Raw genomic sequence first — 25,535 nt, forward strand, 5'->3', positions numbered from 1 at the left:
TGAAGACTTTAAAGGGTGGATCGGAACTCTAAGCAGTACTACCAGGCATAATGATCAATCGAGAAGGCTTCTCATCAGGGGGAGTAAAGCCATGTAAGACTATGGATATGAACATATTGAACATTACGCCGTGTACTCTTTTTCCTTTGTCAAGGTTTTGTCCCACTGGGTTTTCCTTGTAAAGGTTTTAACGAGGCATGCGAGTCCACTGCTATCCGCGGTTCAACATGTTGTACTCTTTTTCCTTCGTCCTGGTTTTTGTCCCTCAGGGTTTCCCGGGCAAGGTTTTAACGAGGCAACATCTACGGATCTATCATTGTTCTGGGTACTCATGTTTTACTACGTACAGGTTTTGTCCCTCTGGGTTTTCCCTGGCGAGGTTTTTAATGAGATAACAATCTTAGAACGATGATCATCATCTAAGGAGATGTATATCCATAAAGGTTCTTGAGAAGTGCTTATTATGGATTTTAGGCGCTCAAGTTTTCTCCCAAATGGTTTTCCTGGCGCATGCATTCAGGTTTTTGTCCCAAGTGGTTTTCCTAATGCAATCTTAACAGAGGAAGTATCTCACGACGACCAACCTCACTACAAGCTCAGGTTTTTCCTGAATGGTTCTCCTGACACAGTCTAAATATGGAGAGAAAATTCGAGACGACCATCGTCACTTTAAAACTACCAGTTTCGCTCTCTTCTTCCTTCGACCAGTTTTTATCTCAATCAGATTTTTCTGGCAAAATTTTAATGAAGCAACGGATTTTCACCGACAAAGTTTTGGACCAAACAATATTTTGAATAATGGATCATCCAAGAGGGAGTGTTGTAAGAACGTTGGAGAGTAGTGGCTGATCCACCGACGATCAGAGAACAAGAATTACCAAAGTTATCTCGCAAACAGGATAAGGATTAATTAGCCTTAGCTATTAAGAAATAGGCTTAATCCTGTATTGACACATTTCACCATACGTGTCAGTTTCTGTCTTGTACAAGTCAGCTATAAATAGTCCCATTATGTAGTGGATGTATATTAAGAAAGAGCGGGTAATACAAGCCGCATCTCTTCCTCTGTCTCCTGTGTACAAAATAGACAGTGTTACTGATTTCTTTATAATCAGTATATATATATACAATTATACTAATACCAGCCCGATGGGCATCTTCGTTTAATTAATATACTAAAGATTCATTATTTTACAATATTTTCAATGTAATCTTCTTTATAGAAAAAGAAAAGAAAAAAGTGGGTTCAAATTCCTAACGTGCCCTGGAGCTGGAGGCCTGGATTTATTAATGAGGATTACGAACAACTTTCCACGTGCTACAAGAAAGAGCTCGGAACTAGCCCGAGATAGAGCAACAGAGAGAGAGAGAATCAGTCCAGAAAAATGCACAACTGGGTTAGAGCCGATTCAACCGATTTCAATGGAACACTCCCCAAACGTCGAAGGCGAGTTTCTTGTTTTCTCTCTTAGTTTGTCCAATTTATTAAAGCTATTGTTATATGATTGATTACTTCATAATTTCAAGTGATTTTTATCAAATTGATTCTGAATTGATTGATTTTCAGTGGTCATACTGCAATTAATGTTGGGAAATCCAAAGTCGTTATATTTGGTGGATTACTCGATAAGAAATTTCTCACTGATCTTACTGTACTCGATACTGGTATTCTTCTTCGTAAAATTCAGTCCATATTCTATCTTGTATATGATTTTTATTGATAATTTATTTTGATCTGAGGATCCAGTAAACTAAGTGTATTGGCGGAATGAATTTGGTATGTGGAATTGGCATGATCAAATAAACGTGATATATTCATTGGATTTCTGGATTTTTAAATGATTACTTAACTGTTCATTTTGGATGATTTATGTACTATTGGACCCAGGAATATTAAAAATTCTGAGATGATACGATTCGGATATCCAATTTTATCACTTTATATTTAAGGTGGCAGTATGTTGGAAATGCTAAGATTCGGATATGCTTCTAATGTTATGTTTTGAAAATTTTAGTTATCTGCGCACTAGCAATTGCCCTAATTAGAGACTATGAACCCATCCGATAAGAAATATAGAATCAAGAACTTCTTATTTAGCTATCCTGTTGTATAAGTTGTGCTTCAATCTTCGTTTTCTAGATTGAGAATAAAATATTAGGATCTTTGCCCATCAAGAGAAGCTCGGTATGCGGAATTAGTTGGCGTTCCATGGAAGATCACAAACTAAGGATACTTGTTCACTTAGCAAGTTTGCATTGATATTGAGATCCAACTGAATGTGGTTCCTGAATTCCTTTGGGTTTCTGTGGTGTTTCAGAGAGCAATTTCTGGTATCAACCAGAATGCACCGGAAATGCGTCAGACGGGCAAATAGGTCCAAGTGCACGGGCGTTTCATGTGGCTGTAGCCATTGATTGCAATTTGTTTATTTTTGGTGGCCGCGCTGCTGGCAAGAGGTCTGCTTGTACTGCTTCTATATGTTTAGTGTTGATTTATGTAACATATAATAAGTGTATTTTAGGTTTTTAAAATGTGGACTATGACGAAGACTGGAGTGATTCAATACCAGATTTTCTATGAAAATTGTTTACAAGTATCAGCTTGTGAATCATCTCCATGTGAACTCTACCGGTGGAGTTTAGGCGTGTCAAAGTATGTGTATATCATATACATATTTGTCAGAATTTGATTCTTTGTTAATCCAATTGGTTCCACTTGACACACATGGTATTTAAGGTGACTATCCATTTTTAAATTGGCATGATTATGCTTTCTACCTGATCATGGAAATTTTCCTTGCTTCATGAAAAAGTCCAGTGCCGACGAACACCAAAACTTGAATTTTTGTTAGAGATGAACTCCTACCAAGTAAGCTGGTCTACTTATAGGCGGGTCCTAGGCTCAGAAGTTTATATTTGTCAAATTTGCTTAATTGATAGGGTTCTGTACATGCTAATGGATGTATTTTGGTTTCAGGTTGGGAGACTTTTGGATGCTCGATACAGGTAAGAATACGCTGGTATTCTGTTGGTATGACCAGTCAATGTTTGTAAAGTTTTGGTGTAAGGACATGTGTATTCTGTTTATGCATCATTAAGGACACTACATTATAAAAATGTAACTAATTCAAATTCAAAGTCAAGCTTCTGGCAGCAGGTCGACCTCCATAAATTCAGTGGCTTCTTAAGAACAAGTCCATGTATCAGTTTCTGATCACATATTGATTGATTGGTTTTAGGCCCACAAATGAATGTTTTTCCTACCATATTGGGATGCACCAATATAAATGGATCATATTTCTACATTCCAATATGGTGATGGTATCGCACACACATGACCTTTAGAACATCTTGGCTTTTGCAGATTAAGTCGATCAATTTTATGTTATTGTAACTCTAATCATGTTATTGTAACTCAAACTACAGTGAATTTCGCGTATTTCATTTCATGGCTTTATTGATTACAGATATTTGGCAATGGTCAGAACTAACTGGTTTTGGTGATTTACCCTCCCCAAGAGATTTTGCTTCTGCTTCGTCTATCGGAAATAGGAAAATTGTGATGTGAGTAATTAGACAATGATTCTAAATTTGGTTTTATCCCGTTCTTGATATCTTTGTCGCTTATTAAGTATTTCAAACTAATGCAGGTATGGTGGTTGGGATGGTAAAAAGTGGTTGTCAGATGTTTATATCCTTGACACGAGTAAAAATATTTTTTATACAGTTTAATTATTCTCCTTGCTACTAGATGAGTTTGCTTAAACGATTGCATGACCTTTTTCTTTGGACAGTGTCACTTGAGTGGACAGAGTTATCAATTTCTGGATCTGTACCACCACCTAGATGTGGGCACACAGCCACTATGGTCGAGAAGCGATTGCTTGTGTTTGGTGGTAGAGGTGATTGCTTGAAGTATACATATATTTATTGTGCTTCACTCCTTTTTGACTTTTTTGTCGAGTATTCGTAGTTTCAGCATTGATCAGTTTTTCCGGTTCTTCCTTACCTTTTGAATAAGCAATCTGTCCAAGTGTTACTTATTTCACATTTTATATTCTCCAAGTAGTGAGAGTTATGTTTATGCCCAATGTGGATGATGGAAATTTGGAAGTGATGTTTATGCAGAACTTAGATTTTGTCTTGATATGAGGAGTAGGAGTGGAGTGAGATGTTGAGCAACGGTTTTATTTTCTTCACCTTTGTTTCTTGTCATAGTAGCCCTTTATAGAAATATTGGGAGGGGTAAAACGAAAGTAGTCCTTTATTACAAAGTATTAGCAATTAGTGAAAAAATTAGTTTTAGAGAAAAGTTGGATAAAAGCCCTCGTGCAGAGGAGTTGGGAAACACATATTAACGATGACGATGATGATGTGAGTGATATATCCTCAATAAGGATAGTAGCTAAGACTCAAAAGCTGGACTCTTCAGAAAAATCTGGTAATTGGGCTTCAGTTTATACATATGCACTAATGATGTCCCTTTTCTTTAGCTGATGGCTGTTTTATGAACTTTGTTAGGAGGTGGCGGGCCAATCATGGGGGACTTGTGGGCTTTAAAGGGTATTATTGATGGAGGTAATATTTTATGCTGCTTATTTTTTGACAAACAATATGAATTGGTTTTCTCCTTGAACTATTCACTCTTGTCGCATGTCTGAAGCTAATAAACTATTTTGCTCTCTGTACATGGTTTTGAAATTGTATCTAGAATAGTACTTTACTACACCGAGTTTGTTGGTCCATTTTTGTTGTTATTCTCGCGTCTTTGTCTTCCTCTGTATAATTTGCCAACAATTTGTACATTTGCATTCTCAACAGTTTGATTGACCGAGTCACACTTTTATGCTTGTTAGTGTTCACTTTTTTGGCCAGGTTGTATGTTTGCTTCTTGTGCTTTCTTTAATTTGCCAGAAATGATCTTACTGCGCATTTAATTTGCTAAAGATGATTTCGTGGGGTGTTATTCGTGTTTTGAGTTTGTGTGTATTGAGTAACTGTTTTTTGCTTTGTCTTTGTTGCGGAAGGAAGAGAATGAAGCACCAGGTTGGACCCAGCTGAAGCTTCCTGGCCAACAGCCTTCTCCCCGTTGTGGCCATACAGTGACTTCTGGGGGACATAATGTAATTAAATCTCCCAAGCAGTACTATCTTCATTTTTACTGTAATTTTGCTTCGTTCGAACTTGTTATATTGTGATGTATGGATGAACTAAGATATTATATGTGGATAATCAAGATGTTTGCCAGCAGTGAGATCCCTACATACCAGCAGGTTTTTGACTATTCCAAATTTATGTTGAGTATCTCCTAAAGTGGAAATGCTTTCCTTTTCAGTCACTTCTTTGTAACAAACATAAAGGTGCGGAGTTAAGGACTACCTATCATATATTTTTCATGTATGATGTGATTAAATGTCAAAAGCAACTAAAAGAGCTCACAGTGGAAAACTATCTTTGAATATTTGCATCTCTCTTTTGCTTGTATATCTGCTGAAATTGTTAAGAGGACTTTTGTTCTGTATTTTGCAGCTCTTATTATTTGGAGGGCATGGCACTGGTGGTTGGTTGAGTCGATATGATGTCTATCACAATGACTGCATTGTCTTAGATAGAGGTAAGTTCTTATACAAACAACCAACATTCACACATTCAGGCATATTAGACGTGATCCACAGTACTATGCATCAAAGGCCTCTTTTACGTTATCGTTTTCATTTCATTGCACTTCACGTCCAAGATGTTTATTGATCTTCCTTTTCCTTCTTCAATCTTGATATGCATAGTGTCTGTGCAATGGAAGCGTTTACCTACCAGCAATGAACCCCCTTTAGCTCGAGCGTACCACACAATGACTGCTGTCAGGTCTCGTTATCTTTTATTTGGTGGGTTTGATGGAAAATCTACATTTGGTGAGCTGTGGTGGTTGGTTCCTGAAGGTACTTGATTAATTTTTGAACTTGCATGCTTAGAATCAGAGGGTGAGAGCTTGCAGCACAATGCATCTGCTGATCTGCATTCTTCCAATAATATTGCTGATTTACCTGCTGAGTTTTAGAAGATATTATGCCACTCTGCACGTCCTATCTTTGCTGCTCACTTTTTTTTTATTGCAGATGATCCAATTGCAAGAAGGTTGACTTCACCCCCTTCAAATAATATATCAGAAAGTAATACTGGATCTGCACAGGATGTTGCACTCCAATCGGCAAGGGTAATTAGTTTTCTGAGAGATCTTTGATTTTAAAGCATGCGATGCAAATTGGTTAAATTGTAAAGATGATAGAGTATTCTTTGACGGTTATAATATGTGGGAAAGATGTATGAACTTTTCTGCTGAGGGGCTAAGAACCAGACACTGGTATTGTAAGACTATTGCCAGTGACCACCTCCATGATGGGTTTTATTGCCCCACAAAATGTACTTCTGGGCTATTAGTAGACTGTGCATTACCTGATGCCTCCCTTTCGTCCTTTTAGTTTAGTACACTGATTATGCTCAAGAGTGGAAAAGGCAGTTTCTGACCCTGAGATCCATACTTTTCTTTATATCTCTGAAACCTTTTGCAGGATAGCAATAATGAGGAATCTCCGATTACAGAATTATTTAGAAGACTGAAAATATCAGTTTCACCTTCATCTGAGTTTGGTATCGTAGATGAATTGGATGACAAAGAATTTCTAGAAGTAGCATCAAGGTTGACCAGAGAAGTAGTATCCAACCATGAACGGGACACACTTATTCAGGCAAGCTTGATATGATTTATGAATTGTTTTGGCGCATATATATTCAGCATAAAGCGGTTTTGGTCACAGTAATGACAATAGCTATGTGAAAATGATGTTTCTGCAGTCAGTGCGTAGTCACTGGGTTAGTTCTACACCAAGGTCTATACCATTAAAAGAGCTAGGCCCCTTGCTGCGAGACTACAAACGTTTGATTTTCCGCCACCACTTGTAAGTATCTGTGTTTGTATACTGGTTCTTATTAGTTATTGCCTCAGAACATGGGACCTAATATTGATATTTGTACAAGGGAAGTGAATTTTCAAGTGATTCTTGGGGCTCTATACAGGTCTTAGACTTCCAGACCTTGGTTCTGTAAAGAGTTGAAAAATGAGTGACCTGTTGTTGTCATTTTTGTTATTGTTTTGGAGTTCATTAAAACTACTCCACATAAATTAATAACAGCTCATAGTCTCATGGAACTGCTTCATTCTTTATGGCAGAGGTAATGGTGGATCCGATTTATCGCCTATGAAGACTGGGACTTTAGGAGAGGAGATTTATCAGTTTTATCACACCAAAACTGCATCTCAGGTATAAATTTAACAAATATTTTTACGACTATATATTCTTTTTTTATGCTGCTCATGATGCAGTTGTATTCCTGCTTCATTGCATGTGAAAACCAGAAAGTCCTACTCTTGTTTCCTCTTCTTCTTCTTCTTCTTCTTCGACCAATGTAAACTCAGGGGTGAAAATGTCTTGACGATACCTCATTTATATCTTCATGGACCTCTTGTTTCCTCCTCTTCCTCTTCTTCTTCTTCTTCTTCTTCGACCAATGTGAACTCAGGGGTGAAAATGTCTTTGATAAGACCTCATTTATAAAGCTCCACAATGTTTAGAAAGATGTCAAATAACAGCCTGGGGAATATTTAGATATTTTCATGGACCACACATTAACTAATTACTGCTGTGTATCTGTATGTGATTTATGGTTGCCGCAGTGCACCTGAATTCTTGTGTTTCCCTTTCATGTTTCTCTTGTTTTCCATCTCATGTTTCTCTTGTTTTTCAGTTGCGCATGGGTGATATTCCAAAGCTGTTAACCGAGTACAAGCGACTTGTATCTAAGTGAAAAGTGGCTTGCAGACTATTTCGCAATAAACAAATTAATACTGCAAGTCATCTGTGAGTAATCTCATTCCTACAAACAATAGTTTACTGTTTGTTCATTTGTTCTGAAGGATTTCTCTTTTCATCCAAAAAAGAATGAAATGTTCCATACAGGCTGGATAAGTTCTCTCTAACCATTTCATAACACCAGAATTCTATAAGCAGTGAATGAGTTTAAGAATGATTCAGCTTTTTGCTTCTATAATGGCAGTCAATCCATTGCATAAACACCAATCAGAATTCATTCAGACCAGACTTTGAGATTCATTAAAACATAGGCTTGAAACCAAATAAATGTTCCAATGCAGATCAGACCAGACTTTTAGAAACTTATATTAAGCTACTTCGTCCCATTTTTTTTTGTCAGACTCTCAATTGAATTATAAAATTTTAAGAGCAAGATCTATGCTATATAGTTTTAAGCAAATTCTTATATATATGATTCACAAAAGAAACAGTTTCACCAAGTGGAGAACAACACAACAAATCCAAGGTGATGGCGTAACGAGTCAATAATCTTTTTCTTCCATAGAAGTTAACAACATAAATACACCAAATAACACAAACCCCAGCAACTAAACTCACATCTCCTAGGCCTTCTTTATCAACACCATTCCATCTTTAGCATAGGGAATCAATGTTTTTGCCCAGCTCCTCCAACCTCTTCATTCTCACTCTTTCACTTCCCCCTACCAACTGAACATTGCACATTGACAAAGTTGCACAATAAATATGTCAGAAATTGAAAATTATGCAGTGAAGATGCATCCGGAGTATCGACAATACAAAGATCAAATTACCTCCATTAATCTGGAAACTAGGCCTGATTTCTCCTTGTTCTTCTGGTTGAAGGATTCCAAGGCATCGTTGTATTCTTTCTCCTGTAACATTTCAGAGACCCACTCCCATGGTGTTAATTGAATTTCTACCTCGGATAATCAAATCTCAGAACAATAGAACATGATGATAAAAGTAAATACACAAAATTGTTTACCTTCTTCCGATAAAGCTTCTCAAGTGGCTTTAATTATTTGTTAAGAGTATCGATCCTCTTCCTAACAGTAGTTACTTCTTTCCTTTTTGGATCAGATAGTGATTCGAGTTCCTATGATGTTTTTAATTTTTTTAAACAACAAAAAAGAAAAACACAATTATTACCAGCATTACTAGAGACTCGAACCCATTCTTGTCTGTTTATGAAAAAAAATCACGGAAATTAACAGTAACTGATTCGGAAAAAAATCAAGTTAAATAGTAGAAGTAGAAACCAGATGAGGGTTCTAACGTTAATAAAAAAAATTGGACATTTTTGCCCTAGATATTTCTTTTCTTACAGAAATGAGTAAAAGAATGAAGGAAGAAGAGGGTTTCTGTTAAAACTTACATGCCGGATCCCAGCTAAACGTTTAACTTCTTCTTCAACACGACCTAACTGAGCAGTAACTTTCTCTCTAACTTCTAATTTTTTTTTCTTTTCGATCTCTTCTTCTCTAGCTCTAAAGACATTAAGAGCTACTATTGAAGTTTCTTCATCTTTGTTAATGTTGTTGTTGTTGGTGGTGTTGTCTTCTATTTGACCACCACTGTAACTCATATTATTTTTACTAGAATTAGTAACCAGTTGAATCTGTTGTTGCTGCTGCTGTTCATGTTCCCATGCTTGCTTCAGAGTTGTTGTCATCTCCGAAGTTACCAGTAGCTATAGATCTATAAACACTGACCCCAAAAAACAACACAAAACCAAAACCAAACCCTTATTTTCTCTTCTCTTCTTCTTCTTGTTGCTCAAAAATCTCTTTCTATCCCACTCTTTCTTACTCTCTCTTGTTATCTGTTGTGTTCTCTTTTTGTTTGCTTTTGTTGCTTTATTTGAAAAATGATGGGGTTTTTCTCTCTTTTATTTTTCCGGTAGCAGGTTATAATGAACAGAAATAGCTTTAAAGGGTATCAGGTCCAACTTTCTTTATTATAACAAATTGGTGAGAAATTACCAACATGCCATTTACTAAAGCCAGTGAGGTTCTACTTTCATCTTTATTGTTTATTAAAGATAGTTTCTCTTATTAAACCCTTTACACCATTGCAGTTTCTTTACGTTATTAAAACCTAATACCATAATCTTCTTACCCTTTTGTCTTTACGGATTTATTTAACCAAATGTTTATCTTGTAAACTTAAATTATCTTTTAAAAAATAATTAGATTGCTTGTACTAAGTACTAACACCCTAACGGTCGATCTTAGAAAGTCTTACACAACTTTTTGGACCGCATATTATGATGAAAGTGTTCTCCAACTTGTGCAGTTTGGCATCTAATTGATAGCCGAGCTAACTTGTTCTGGAATCAAAGATCTTTCTTTAGGTTGTTAATTTCCGATAATAAATTCAATCATGTTAGAAGCCTCGGTGTGTAGTCCCTAGTCATGACTCTCGAAGGTCATTTGTTGCTCTTGTGATTATACAGAGTCTCCATACACGGTTGTGATGGTATGGCTGTGGCGGCCGATCACATATCTTAGGTTTTTGGAGTGCGGATTAAATGTTATGATACAAGGGTCTTAATTGCTCCACTGGCTAAATCTTTTTATATACAGGCTTCACAAGGGCATACAAGGTTTCTCCTTTCAATTTGGGCTAGTATATTTATTTATCGAAACTGGTTGTATATCATAGGATGGTTGCTGAATGAATATTGAACCTTTCTTTATTGTTGATGAACATAAAATTCTACTTTATTGCAACGGTAATAAAGTAAAATACCATTTCTATGCAGACTGCAGAGTACGGTACCAGATATATATTTCAATAAACGAAAAATAGAATGTTAGCTAAAATCGAAGGATTTATCATTTTAATTTTAGGATGAAGTAGAAACGAAACGGTAAAATATTTAATGAGAAATGAGATTATGGATGATTTATTTTTAAAATGCTCTCCGGTGGTCATTCTAACACTGTCATAAGGATTTGGTGAGGGAATCCCCATTTGGGAAATCAGTGTGTAAGAATATTTCTTTTCTTTTTTTCCCCTAATCTGGCATGTTTCAGTTTCATGCTTTAAGCCAACTGCTTTTGCTTTTAACCAACAGTAATACACGCAAAGGGAATAGATTTAGTGTGACCTGGATTAGGTGAACCGTATGGATGGCCCTGCCAGGTATTTTAAGCAGTTAATCTTTCTGGCTGGCCTTGTGTATATAGTAGTATTAATTTGTTATCAGCCTAGGGCTACGCACTCGGGTGCTTATATGGCTGGCACAGTAATCAGAAGATGATCCACCATTGAATAATTGTCGGGTAAGGAATAGTTGGTGCTCTTGCAACTTGGGTTAGTTTTTAAAGGAAACTTTTACTCCAGTAGATATTAATTAGCGACAACCCTAAAACCACTTTCCCGAACTAAAGACAAGAAATTCATTTCTACCTTGTCCTTGTTAGTTGTTGCTGAATGATGGATTTAAAACTTCTGAATGGAATGGCACCAATGTGTTAATCTAAAAATGATGGTCTCTCCATAACCGCCACAAATTAGGCTCAAACTCAATGGGATTATGCATACACTTGTGCTTGGCGTTGTGCCACTTAACTTGCTTGCTGATTTGGACCGTCGGCATGGCAGTGCATTTAAAGTTCCAGGTCTTTGGAATTGTCGACCGGTACGGGTGAATACGATGCTCCAGATGTCTGAAACAGCCCATCATTTTCAATATGTTGATGTGCTGAATTCCGAAACACCAGACCAGAAGGTCCAGAACGGTAGAAATAAACATCAAATCTGGTGGTCCGGAATTATTTTTGAACCACAAAAATCATAACAGCTGACAAGGGTTTCTTCATGCTTTTACTTGAGCGAACCTGAACAACTGTTTTTTAGATTACGGTGTGTTTAAAGGTGGACCAAGGGATGGTTTGTAGTCGTAAAAAATCTAACATTTGATATGAGATTCATAAAGATAAGTAAACTTATAGAAACATAAAGATATACGTAATAGAGAATGTCATCCTTTCTGGATTCGAAAATGTTAGTCCCCAAGCTACCGGTTTGGGCAATCCCACCAAGTCTTGGACTAGACAACATCGTCCAATAAACCTCATAAACAAATTTGAAGAAGAAGGCCAAGAGGAACGTGCTCAGAATCCTGGTCTCTCAAAAAAAAAAAAAAGAGGATATGAAGAACCAAAACAAGCTACCAACAACAACAACTCAATGGAGGAGCATGGTAAGGAAGCACCAAAGAAGAGGGAAACAATGCAAAATGAGACTCCAGAAATCAAAGTTGAATGGACCTCAAATGCGCAGAAGGTAACCCTAAACTGTTGTATCTACTATAACAGAACAGAAAGCACACACCATATAACCCACTTCCTAGGAAAAAAGGGTAAGGAATACCCTATAATTTCCTACTTTGGGGAGTTTATTATTGTCATTACTTGGAACTGTCAGGGCCTTGGCCAACCAAATACCCAAAATTATCTTCTAGAGTTATTAAACAAGGAAAACCCTGACATTTTATGCTTACTAGAAACTAAGCAACAAAATCATAATATGCATAAGATTCTAAAAGCTGTTAATGTACAACACTACTGGCTAGAACCACCTGGAGGCCAAGCTGGAGGTATGGCCTTTATTTGGAAACATCACTTGAAACTCACCATAGAAAGCTCTACTCACAATCAAATAAATGCCCTCATAACTGATAATTGTACGGACAAGTTATACATGATTTATGCTTTTTACGGCAGTCCTTATACTGTCGGGAAAATAGATTCTTGGAACATGTTGCAAACAATAGCTAATAATATTAATATACCCTGGCTTGTAATGAGTGATTTAGATGTTGTTCTAAAGCAAGAAGAGAAAAAAGGTTGCAGACCTTTTGATAGAGGTGAAGCCGATGTGTTCAATGACCTTATAACTGATATGAACCTCCATGACTTGGGTTTCAGTGGATATCCATTCACATGGTGTAACCAAAGAACTGATAACTCAAGAGTGGAGGAAAGTCTCGACAGGGCCTAAGCAATGAACTTTGGATGGAATTATTTCCAAAATCTTCCATCCAACATCTCATAGCTAGGGGTTCAGATCATGGCCCGATAATCCTAAAAACTAACTCTGATTGGAAAGATGGAGCATACCCTTTCAAGTATTTTGGTCCTTTGATGGAACATCCAGATTGTTCTAGAGTTATAAAAGAGGCTTGGAAAAACCACCAACATGGTTCTACCAGTTTCTCTTTTGCGAAAAACCTCAAAAATGTGAAACATTCCCTGTATGGATGAAATAAAAACATTTGGGGTCATACAAAATAATATTGCTAATATAAAGAAAGAAATAGATCAAATGGCTGGTAACAACAACAGATGCAACACAAACATAAAGAGGTTTGAAACTTCTTTGAACAAATGGCAGAACATAGAGGAAAACTTTTGGAAAACAAAGAGCAAAAATAATGTGATAAATCTGGGTGATAGAAACACTACTTTTTTCCATAATGCTGCTAGAACCAGATATCGTAGAAACAGAATTGATGTTATGAAAGACACTCAGGGTAACTGGCTAAAGGATAAAAAATCCATTGCTAACTGTCTTACTTCCCACTTCCAGAGTATGGCTACAACCAGTAATCCAACTCTAAACAGGGACATGTTAGAACTGATTCCCACAGTTATTACTGCCACTGAGAATGCTAGTCTTGTGGAAATACCCCTTAGGGAGAAATCAAGAGTACACTCTTCGCTATGGAAGGAAATAAGGCACCTGGTCCAAATGGATTCCCTCCAAATTTCTTCCAAGATTCTTGGGAGACCATTGGAAAGGACCTAATCGGACTAGTGCAAAGTTTCTTTAAATTTGGTTATATGCTTAAGGAAATGAATTCCACATTTATTTCCCTCGTTCCTAAAGTGCAGTTCCCATCTTCTGCGGGTAATTTTAGACCAATATCATTATGTAATACTACTTACAAACTGATATCTAAACTCATGGCTCAGAGGATGAAACCTCTTCTAAGAAAAATCATCTCCCCCTATCAATCTACATTTATACCAGGCAGACAAATAAACGACAATACCATGGTAGCTCACGAAATGATACATAATATGCGAACTAGAAGAGATAATCAAGGCTGGATGGGGGTAAAAATAGATGTGTCTAAGGCATTCGATAGGGTGGAATGGCCTTTCCTCCTAGCTGTATTAGAAAAAATGGGCTTCTCCAGTGAATGGCGAAATAGAGTTAATCAATGTATCTCCACCACCAGCCTTGCTATTCTTCTAAATGGTGTTCCTTGCGACTTTTTCAAACCTTCTAGGGGACTCAGGCAAGGGGACCCCCTCTCCCCTTACCTATTTATACTATGTATGGAAGTCTTCTCTAGAATCATAATAAAAGCGGAAAGTGAAGGTAATATTCATGGTATAAAAATAGTAAAAAAGGCTCCACCCATAAGCCGCCTGCTTTTCGCAAATGATTGCATCATCTTCTGCAAAGCAAATATTAATGAAGCTAACAAGCTACTGCAGCTAATAGCTCAGTTCAGTGAATGCTAGGGCAGATGATAAACCTGGCTAAATCAGGCATTTTTTTCAGTAATAATACTTCTCCTGAGTTAAAATTGGACATTACTGAAGTAACACAGATCAGTCCTATCTCCCTAAAGGACAAGTACTTAGGATCCCCACTTTTTACTAATAAATCCAAGTTTAAAGATTTCAACCCTGTGATTAATAACATCAAACATAGGATTCAGGGCTGGAAGAACAAAACAGTAAACCCGGCTGGCAAAAGGGTCCTTATAAAACATGTTACCTCCTCTTAGTCTAATTACCAGATGAGCACATTCAAAATACCAAAAACCATCACTAATGAAATAAATAAAATCCAAAGGGATTTTTTCTGGGGAAAAGATAAGGAAAAATCTAAAGGAATTTACCCGAAAGCTTGGGTAGGGATATGTACACCTTTGGAAGAGGGAGGCCTAGGCTTTGTCAACTTAGAGAAATTCAACAGTGCCATTATCTCAAAAATTGGCTGGCGCATGATGGAGCAACCAAATAGTATAGGAGCTCAAGTCATGAAAGCTAAATACTACGAGAAGGAAGATATTATGCATATGTCTACCCTTCCAAAACCAACTGAATCTTAGGTTTGGAAAGGGATCCTCTCAGGTGTAGCTAACATCCAAAAATATGGTGAATGGGAAGTTGGCTCTGGAACCAAAATCCACATTTGGAAGGATAATTGGGTAAACGGATTGAATGCTCCTCCAACTAGGCCAGACAACTGCCTAGAAGGAGTGGAAATGGTAGCTGATCTATTAACTGAAAATAATCAGTGGAATAGATCCCTTATATGTAATCTTTTCCCACATAATATAGCTGATAAAGTCATACACACAACAATAAGAGCCATCCAGGAGGATAGGGTAAAATGGTCTCTAACTAAGGATGGTACTTTTACTGTCAAGTCTCTATACAATAAATTAACTCATAGAGGTCAGTCAAGTGCTCAAAACAAAAACTGGATGACTATATGGAACCTTGGAGTTTCCCCTTCCATCAGAATCTTCTTATGGAAAGCTTCTCATTCCATTCTCCCTACTGCGGAAAGAATGGGAAGGCATCTGAGCTACATAAATGCTAGCTGCAAAATATGTAACTATCAAAGTGAGTCTCTAACTCATTTGTTTATCAACTGTCCCCTGATTCAAAATGTTTGGAGAGAACTCCACTTTGAACCTTATGATGTTTTCAATCACCACCTGGATTTTCATGAATGGCTCACGCACTTTCTTCTCTACAAAAGTCAGGGAGAAAATAATTACAGTTGGGCTGAATTGTGTGCTACTGTCATATGGCATGTCTGGAAAGCCAGATGTGACCTAACTTTTCAAAATATAGCTCCTAACCCAAAATACATTGCAATTGAGATTATGAAATTCATGAAAAATCATAGGGCGGCTAGATATAAAAAAAAGGAAAACATTGTTGTCAGTGGACTACTCCAGGGATGATGTAGAACAACAAATCATTGAATATATAAATGCTTGGACAACCCCAGAGTTGTTTACTATGAAAATCAATGTAGCAATTTTTACTAACCAGGCAACTAAAATCACTGGTTTGGGAATGCTCCTTTTTGATCACACAGGGAGATGCAGAGGAGCAAGGGGATCAAGTTTTGGCCAAAGCTCCACCGAAGCCATAAAAATGGAAGCCGCAACCGAAGCCTACAACTGGACAGTGGAACTAGGAAGCAAAATGGACTTTGAATCTAACTCTTGCCAACTAATAAAGCTGATCAGAAGTAGGTATGCAGCGAAAATAGGAGACAGATTCACCTTACAGCATGATGGGAAATAACTTTTTGAGATCGGCACCCGGAGCACGATAAATGACAGAGATAATCACATATCATTAAATCTAGCTAGGCTCAGTTCTAACGGAAATTTTCACAGACAACGGGATCAATCCTCTGTTCAGTACCTGATCCCGATTATCTCAGGAATTATAAACCTTAGCAGTATTAGCCTTTTGAACAACAATATGCTTTATTTAAATTATGGAAATGTAATATTGAACCATGAGAGGACTGACAGTCTGCTCAGCAGCACCAGTTCTCAGGTATTGTAGGTCTTGAGGGTTTTCCTCCTTTCTTATAAAAATAATACGTGATTCGGCGTGATAACATATGTCCACGGGGTGAATGATCGATCTATTATTTGTCAATGTTACAAGTGGTGATAGTGTTTAGTGAATACTCAAGAAAAGATAATACTTAATCTCTTCCTTGTTCACTCATATAACCTGCTTCTCCCTCATTATATTGCTGAGTATTTATAGGCAAAGCCCAAGATACAACGAAAGTATAGTGTTTGGACTATTACATCAACTTTGATGTTCCTATCGGGTGACCTTACTCGAATCTTCCCGATGTTTGTTGCTTGCCTATTGATGGTAGATATCCTGACCCGACTCATGTATCGCATCGGTCCTCTGACATCGGGCCCACCTTGAACTGACCCTTCTGCTACCGTGCGTGCTTCGACGGTAGCATTTAATGCCTTGTCACCTAATGCAAACTAGACCGTTGATCCCCATTTTGGTTTCCACTTGCCTTTCTTCCGATCAGATGAGTAGATATCTCGGTTGTTGTATCCCGAACTTTAGAATTAGGTCCTTCACCGTTATATACCTTTTAATGCTCCATTTTCTAGGATGTTGCCACGTGCCTCTGTTCATATTTTACTACTACATTTATGCTGCTTTCTTTCCACTCATGTGATTGGCACGATGGGAAGAAATTGCTCGTCTTCTGGTAACCGTTGACACGTCATATCTTATGCCGCCACGTCTCCCACTAACTCGCATTATTAACCTGCCACCTTCTCAGTCGGTATAACTTCTCCTCGTTTATTTCACCCTCTTATAAAGAATGCATGTGCAGTGAAACCTCTTTATTTTCGACATTATCTGCTTCAACAACTTTCCTTCAGATTCTTCTGTAGTAAATCTCTCTCTCTTTACTATATCTTTTTCGACTTAAACTTTCCTGTTAGTATCCATCATCCTTGCCATTGTCATTGTTACTGGTTGGATTACGCCGTCGTCATTATCATCACTGTGATGATCATCATCATCGTCTTCATTTTGTGATTGTCATTAATGGCTTCAACTCCTTCCATGATTGAAAACAGGTGTGTAAGTTATACGTTTTTTGATGAAGATAATTTTCTGTCGTTGATCCGTTACTTCATGATCAACAAATGCATTATTCTTTTTTTTTCTAATGATTCTGTGCTTCCTGATTGTAATGGGGGTAGGAAAAGGGTCTTTAGTTATTCCGATCTTTCCGATTCTCAGTTCATTGATCAGCTTAAGGATGAGTTCAGCCTCTATGACTATAATATCGAGCTTCCATCGGATCAGAGAGGAGTTCTAGAGAAGGATAAGTTTACTGATTTTTATCACACTCCCGAAGCTACAATTATTACTAAGAGCCAATTGGAGGTTGGACTTCGTTTCCCTCTATATCATCCGTCTCGGCCTTTTGCTTACGAGCTCACGTCTCAGATCCAGCCTCCCCGAGATCTGGGTCAATGGAATGTCAATTTATTTCGGATCATGAACGAGAGGGGTAGAGGTTCTTGTCCCGAAGAGAGCATTTGAATTACAATCTTTCCGACAAGTCAAAGTACACTTCTGCGAGTTTTTTTGGAAAACTATAAGAGTGGTACCACTTCACCGGGTCTTCTAGCTAATTTCGCGGTTGTAGTGCCCACCGTAAGCGTGTTTCAGATGGCTTCGAGATGCTGATGATAGATGAGGATCCCGAGAAGGGTGGCAACACTAAAAAGCATGCTCGTCATATTAGCGATATTAATTGGGACAAGGTCCCTATGATCATTCGTGGCCCGATATTGAGTGGCAAGCTTCCTCCTCCTACTTTCCCTGCTGAACCTTACCAACTCTGGGTCGCCAATATCGATTCATCCAAGGTAGAAGTTCCTCATGTCATTCGAGTGTTGTAAGATTTTTCCTTCGCTTTGAGACGTGATTTCTTGCTCTGATTTCACAGGTTCAAGTTCTCCAGACTCGTAAGGGAACTAGTGGTAGTAGTAAGCCCTAGGCGGAGACAGTGAAGATAACAAATACTACCTGCTTCCAAATTCTTTAAATACATGTACTTTCCATATTTATTTCTTTGACTGACTCCGACCATTGTTTCCTTACAAAGGTTAAAGGATGGTGATCATAAAAAAAGGTAGTGAGGATCCGGATGATAACGTTACTAAATTCGGATTTCTAAAGGGAAAGATAGGTACGCATTCTGATATTGTTTCCGCCGTTGAAAGTGATAAAGGTGTTAAGGTTGCTCAAAGTAGCGGTTCTAAGGAAGATGTGCCTTAGAACCTATTAGAGCATTGCTCGGTCAAACTCACAAGTATTTCTATCTCAAGCTTGTTGTCAAATTTAGTTGATCAAAACTATATCTAGATTTCTAGTCTATACTTAGTCAAGTCTCGGATTATGATAGAAGTGTGTAGTTGAGTATCAGACATCACTGCGTTCTACCGTTTGAAGGCGAAGATCAACTGAATACATTTGGAGAACTTCATCGATAAAAGGTATGTGAAGATTGAACCAACCTATTACTCAAGTTTTCCCCTTTCTATCTATGAGACTAAGTCGCCTGACTAAGTGGACTTTAAAACTGCACAATTGAAATTTCGGGTCAAGTTTATCTTTTTAATTATTCATGAAATATGAATGATTAAGCTTAAGAAATAAGAACATTTGTTCAAAACTTGATGAATTTGGTTAAGAACAATTTATTTTTTATGACCTAAATCACGATTCAAGTTAATCATTTGAAGATACCCTGGAACAATGATATATGTCATTGATGTTATTCGGGAATGTTTCAAATCGATTATTAGAGAGATATAGAACAACTGTAAATCTTGATACAGGACAATACACATACCAGTTCACGTAATGGCGTAACTTTTATAGGTCCGGAGCCGTAGTGCGCATACCAGCATAGCTATAGTTCGGAAATGACCTTTGGTACACATACCCTGTATGGATACCAAAAAGTTTTGTTGACACGTGACTCAGGAAGGTATACATACCTAGTGTGGATGCCAAAATTTCCTAAACTGTTTTTGTCTTAAGGATACACATACCCGATATACATACTATGAAAAAAATAACTCACAAAATGGAAGTAAGTACACGTACTTATCCAGTCGAATATTTTCAGATGCATCAGAATTAATTCTATGAGATAATCAGCATTTTGAAAAACTCTCTAAAAAACCTCTAGACGTATTTGATCATATTATGGTTGTGACTCAAGATTAAAGTCTAAAAGTGTTATATGAAAGTGGTTAAGCTTATAGTTCATCTGGCTAGTTTCGGTTAACCTTTCACGAACAAGTCAGCATACACGATTCACATACAGTTCATCCTAACTGACAACAAACTAGTGAATATTTTTCCACTCAATTAACTAGTAATATGGTGGTAGTTAAGTTCGTTCCAACGAGGAGCAAGAGGTTTTAGTTTTCTAATAATGTCACAAAAAGGGGGGGGGGGGGGGGTAGATTTTATAAAGAAAAATAAATAAACAAAGCAATTGAAAGATAAATGGCAATCAACAAGAGAAATACAATCAAGGAATCGTTCTTCGTTACAAAACAATGATTCAAGTTATGTTCTTTTCCACTTTTTATTAGTCATAGATTATCCCCAATCGTAGGTTAATAGGTTCGCTTAGCTAATCCCAAAATTCCTTGTTTCACTAAATAACAGGTTCGCTTAGTAATCAGATTCTATTCAAAAGAACCACCTTGAGGTTCACGTACAAGATGTAATTCGATTGAATGCAGTAACATTTATGAATTTAGGTTTGATACTAGTAGTTAGATTCGGTTCGCTCGGTCCACTTGCTAGCGTTATTTTCACACACAATTGCTCCACGGAATCCCTCCCCAAGGTCTCGTGTTTTCTAATTGTGTAAAGAGTCAAGAAATGATTACTTATCCCCTAACTTTTATTAGCTTTAGATTGAGTTAACAAATCGATTTAGCGTGCACTCTAAACAACTTATCAATCAATCATAAACATTCATAATAGTAATAAAAAACGATAATCATGTGAAAACTTCATAGTAGAATTAAAACAAAAACTCAAATCATTTTAAGAACTAGGAATTCATCCTCAATCAATAAGAAAATTAACTACACATAGTTTTGAAGTTCACACAAATAATTAAAAGAAAAACAAACAAAAACCAAAGTGTTGTGTGTATAGATATGTGTAGAGAAAAGTAGAGAACTTCTTTATTTATAGGCTTCAATTTGCTTGCAATCTTCTTAGGATTAGGATCCCTTTCCCATTCAATTTCCAAGTCCTTGTCTTTGTAAAATTCCTCCTATTCTCTTCCAAATTCAATTTCAAGTCAAATTCCACATCCAATTCCAAATCCAAGTCTTCACACCCATGAGAAACACTCACACAAAACTCTGTTATTTTGGGTCGTCGGGAAAGTCTCTGGTGGCACCGGAATCCGGCCAAAAAAGCCAATGTCGATCATCGGAATCTTGTTCAACAGTGACACAACAACACTATTTATTCTTCGATTCTCGATCTAAATCATCCATCAAACCCCTTCTCTTTCTACTAATTCAAATTAAACCCTAACCAGTTCCATCTTAACAGACCCATTAATTCAACTTCCCTTCATCAGCACCATATCCCCTTTTTCTCATCTCTGTGATATTAAAACATCTTCAACTTCTTCAGTGCTTCATTCAACGACTGCAGCTCCATGTTCTTCAATCCCTAATCCATCTTCACCAACTCAATCTTCCATTAAACCACCTTCTAAAACCCTGAATTTCTTGATTTTACTGTCGGAGACAACGACACCAAATAACGGGGGGGGGGGGGATAAGAGAAATAGGTTCTTCTCGACCTAATATCTAGGTCTTTAAGAAAGTGACAGACTAAGACCCCCCTCCCCACCCCCTCACCCAGATAGAGTCACCGCAAATGGGAGCCTGAGTATCTTCTTTGGTGCTTCTAACAAACTGGCTATCCCCTTAATCTTGACTCGGCTCCCAATATTATTGGCCTGTGAAATGGAAATTTTGTCATTTTTTCTAAATTTTGGATGATTTCTGTTAGAGCATAGCTCGGTTGAATTCACCAATATGTCAAGTTTGGTTGTCCAAATTGATTCTGGATAAGAGAAACTAAGTTAATTATGATCTTAGTTAGACTTATCAAATTGGAGAATTCAGTTATTCAAGTCTAATTGAATGCCTTGACAAGAAAAACTAGTTAACTAACCTAGTGTTTGTCTTGTCTAAAGGGAAAGGTCTAAGTTATAGTCTGAATATTTAGAACTTGATGAGAGAAATAAAGTTAATTTTGATCTTTATTTTGGTTATCGAAATAACCGATTGTGTGTGTGGTTGAACTGTAAACCAACACTTTTGGTCAATTGGTTTAACAAGGGAATTAAGTTTCTTAGTCAATTTATTAAACTATTAGGGAAAATTGCTTCGGGCAATTGTTTCCTTGATATCATATTAAAACTAAATTACTTGTAGTTTCGGTTTTAATATTGGTTATCTAAAGTGGTATGTGAAACCTTCGTGCTTAAATCTTATAGGTTGTTTACAAGTTTTTTAGATTTGTAAGATCCTTTCGGTTTGTCCTTTATTTGCTCGAACCTTTGTCATTTTGTGACAAAAAGGGGGAGAAATTGTAGCGCCCCCTAAGCTAGCAGCTGACTAATCCAAGAGATTAACTATAAACAGAGGCACTAAGGGTCTAAATCATCTATTTAAAACATTAACTTCGAAGTTCTAAACAAAGATTTACCCGAATCTAAACCCTCTCTGAAATAAATACAAGAACTCATGTCTGATGATATATATTCAGTAGTGAGTTGGTTTACAAATAGAATATAAAAACAAAACAAACATAGCGGAAGCTAACCAACTAACGGAAACCAACTCCTCGACGCGTCCATCGCCACGTGCACATCTTTATATGTCTCTGAAACTGAAAGTGGGAATTGAGTGAGCACATCGTCCCGAAGGGTGTCCACTAGAAACAACAACTAACTTTCAAGTAATCACTAGAATGATTTAAAAACAATGCAGGTGTTGTTGAAAACCGATAAAACACGGAAAACAGATAAAGCATATTAAAATAATAAGTTGTGCGGAAAATATAAAGTTCTACCGACCAATCCGGCACACATTCACAACATAAATAGTAGTTGAGCGACGTATTCCTTTGGAGTAGTAGGGAGTGACTCTTGCGGATTCATTAATGATCATTAAAGCACCCCGAGGTTTGCGGCCCCGTAATCAGATAAGATTGGTACCTTACCAGTACCTCAATGTACGCGCACTCTGCATAACAAGTATCCAAAGAGATATAATGGTGTTAACGTTATAGCCGACAGAAGAACCTATTCATGGAGAGCCATTTCCATCGTTTAGGTTCAACAATCAGACATAAGATTCTCAACATCATTCTCCCCAAACATCGAAACATAATGTAATAGCTTTTTCAAAGAAATTTAAAAGAACAGTAAACATTCATGCATACAGAATAGTTCCCTCTATGAAAAGTATTCTATTATTGATTTTACGCCTCCTATGGTAATATTGGACACCTCAGTACCCACTTAAGGATACCCTCCGGGCCTATTTAATATTGGATGCTTTTACGCCTCTACACAAGTGCTTAAAAACTAGGTATAAAATGCGATGAAGGAACTCATTCTATATACCAAACAAAAGGAAACCGTCTTCCTTTCATGCTAACAATAAGTAAAGAACGTAATCACTTTCCAGTCAACGGAAAGAATCACTTTTTGAAAATAAGTAAATACCCCCAAAACACCGATATTAGTTGTTTCCAAAGATCCAATCCCATCCCAAAATGTAAAAGAAAAATAGTTTGTATACACACATATAATAAATGCATACACTATCATATAGTAACAAAGATATGCATGGATTTCACAAAAGATAGATTTGTAAAACAATAATGAATATAAGAGAGTTCGTTATCGATTCCTACCTCTTTTGATGACAAGCCTCGCCTACCTCGAGATTTTCAATCCACTGGATCATCCTTTAAGTCGTTCGTTGTTAATACAGATTAATTTTTAATCATACAAGCACTCTAAAGATTAGACAAAAGGCTCATACAAGGCTCATAACACAATCTCATACAAATCTCTAGTCAAAGACTAAGTGAACTATCTAATTGTTCTAAGCCCATTTATGGTTCTAAACCTTTTCATTATGAATCTTTAACACATCTAAAGGTTTACTAATTCAATTAGGTTAATTATATAGTCCATTAGATATGTCTTAAGATTATCTACAACTTTGTAGAAATAACCAAAGGTCAATTCGGACCATAAAGAGTCCAAAATGTCAACATATGAAACTAGTCCTAAGTCCAAGTCCACTCATTCGAACCATTAACACAAGGCCTGATCCAACTGGGTCAAATTAACGGTCACTGACGGTCAAAGGAGTCAACTGATAGTCCACGCCAGTCAAAGTCCAGGGTCAAGGTCCAACTCGGTCCACTGAGTCAACTCAGGTCAAGACAGATAACTCGGTAACTCAACACGGTTCGACTCAGTCAGCTTAACTGAGTCAGGCAACAACAAATCAGTCAGACAATATGACTGGGATGACTAATAGGTCTAAGTTTAAGAAACAAAAGTTCATTCAAACATCACCATAAATATAAATTCTCAAAGACCAACTCTAGCAGGAGACAACTTTTTAGTTCTAACTCAAATCAGTTCTAACTACTATCTTGATTACATACTCATTACACTCTTAATTTCAAATACTAAACACACTGCAATCTATTCCCCCTTAACTCAGACTAATACTACATCTTCAACCCAACAACACAGTCACCTGCTCATTTAGATTCCAACAGTTGTAGTAACACAATGACGACTTCCTCAACTCACCTCAGTTCAACACCACTAGTTGGAGTTCGAATCCAAACTGTATCAACCTCAACAATGCTACATCAGTTCCAATCTCTCAACTAGCTCCATTAACTACATCTACAATTTCCATTACAACACTAGCATAATCAGTTCATCTAAACTTCAGTCATAAGCGTTGCCTTCACCAGAGCAGCATCAACATCCATAGCAAAACCAAACATCCACATCACTGCTAGTAATAAAATCCTCCAATAATAACATAGACCTCATCTTCATTAACTCTATCACCACCCTCATATTCCTCCACCAGCTCCATTTGTCACAACTGTATCTCATCATACACAACTTCTTCTCATTATCAGTTGAGAATAAAATCACTTAATTGTAGATTCACATAATCTTCTTCAATGACTTGCAAAACCTGTATCAGATCATACATCTCCTAATTCATACATCCAACCTTCAATTCAGGCCACAATAACCACCCGCAACTTTCACAGTTCACCACTTCCAGCTCCTCTCTGCCTCCACCAGTTCAACACTACTCAAACTCTACTAACCCATGCACATCTGTAACTTCAGAATCCCTTGTAGTTCCAATCTAATCTAAACTTCACCAACCACCACTTATAATTATCTTCATCTTCTGTAACTTAACCTCCAACTATAACTTCTCAATTCCAAAACACAATCCAAAACCCTAACTCTAAATCATCAATTCATCTTCCTTCCAATTTCTGTAAGTATTTAATCACTTCAACCCTAACCAAAAAGGGGAAAACAGAACATAAACCCTAATTCATCAACTCATCACCTAAACCAGAATCCTTCTAAAATTCTACCTCATCTAACAAATTAACACAAAACCTATCCAATTAAACAACCAATTAACAAACAATTGCACACAAAACTAATTTAATTTAACGAAACCCTAATTTACCTTTTCTTTTGATTCATCATCAAAACAGTTTCACTTCATCGATTTGACGATAACCCTTCTTTTCTTCATCCATCAACATCTCGATTCACTTCTCAAATACATACTAAACCCTATTTCGATCTTCTCAGTAGCAACCATATCATCAACTTCCTGTGCTCAATCAACCACCGTACCATCACATTCAT

General features: G+C 37.1%; 1 protein-coding gene and 1 pseudogene across 5 annotated transcripts; one reads left to right on the forward strand and one right to left on the reverse strand.

Annotated features, from left to right (window-relative positions):
* Positions 1-1,305: 1,305 nt before the first annotated feature.
* On the forward strand, positions 1,306-10,039 carry LOC113321862 (acyl-CoA-binding domain-containing protein 6-like). Of its 5 annotated transcripts, none has more exons than XR_003346892.1 (17): positions 1,306-1,447; positions 1,568-1,665; positions 2,319-2,457; positions 2,978-3,006; positions 3,468-3,564; positions 3,651-3,706; positions 3,795-3,902; positions 4,522-4,578; positions 5,032-5,123; positions 5,530-5,614; positions 5,784-5,936; positions 6,114-6,211; positions 6,567-6,743; positions 6,850-6,953; positions 7,226-7,316; positions 7,801-7,913; positions 9,811-10,039. XR_003346892.1 is itself a non-coding variant. In XM_026569801.1 (16 exons), the coding sequence occupies exons 1-16, from the start codon at positions 1,386-1,388 to the stop codon at positions 7,858-7,860; spliced, it is 1,506 nt and encodes a 501-aa protein (XP_026425586.1). In that variant the 5' UTR covers positions 1,306-1,385; the 3' UTR covers positions 7,861-8,098. The 5 variants fall into 5 exon arrangements, 3 of the variants coding, with proteins under 3 accessions (XP_026425586.1, XP_026425587.1, XP_026425588.1); XR_003346893.1 differs by having other exon boundaries at positions 9,814-10,039; XM_026569801.1 differs by lacking the exon at positions 9,811-10,039 and having other exon boundaries at positions 7,801-8,098.
* Positions 8,303-9,820, reverse strand: LOC113321863 (annotated as a pseudogene).
* Positions 10,040-25,535: the final 15,496 nt, after the last annotated feature.

This window comes from Papaver somniferum, chromosome 11, assembly GCF_003573695.1.
Source record: "Papaver somniferum cultivar HN1 chromosome 11, ASM357369v1, whole genome shotgun sequence".
NCBI classification, from domain to species: Eukaryota; Viridiplantae; Streptophyta; class Magnoliopsida; order Ranunculales; family Papaveraceae; genus Papaver; species Papaver somniferum.

Coding starts and splice junctions, on each gene's coding strand:
- LOC113321862 (XM_026569801.1), top strand. CDS start 1,386: ATGCACAACTGGGTTAGAGCCGATTCAACCGATTTCAATGGAACACTC. Junction 6,212..6,566: donor TTGCACTCCAATCGGCAAGG/GTAATTAGTTTT, acceptor AACCTTTTGCAG/GATAGCAATAATGAGGAATC. Junction 7,317..7,800: donor ACACCAAAACTGCATCTCAG/GTATAAATTTAA, acceptor CTTGTTTTTCAG/TTGCGCATGGGTGATATTCC.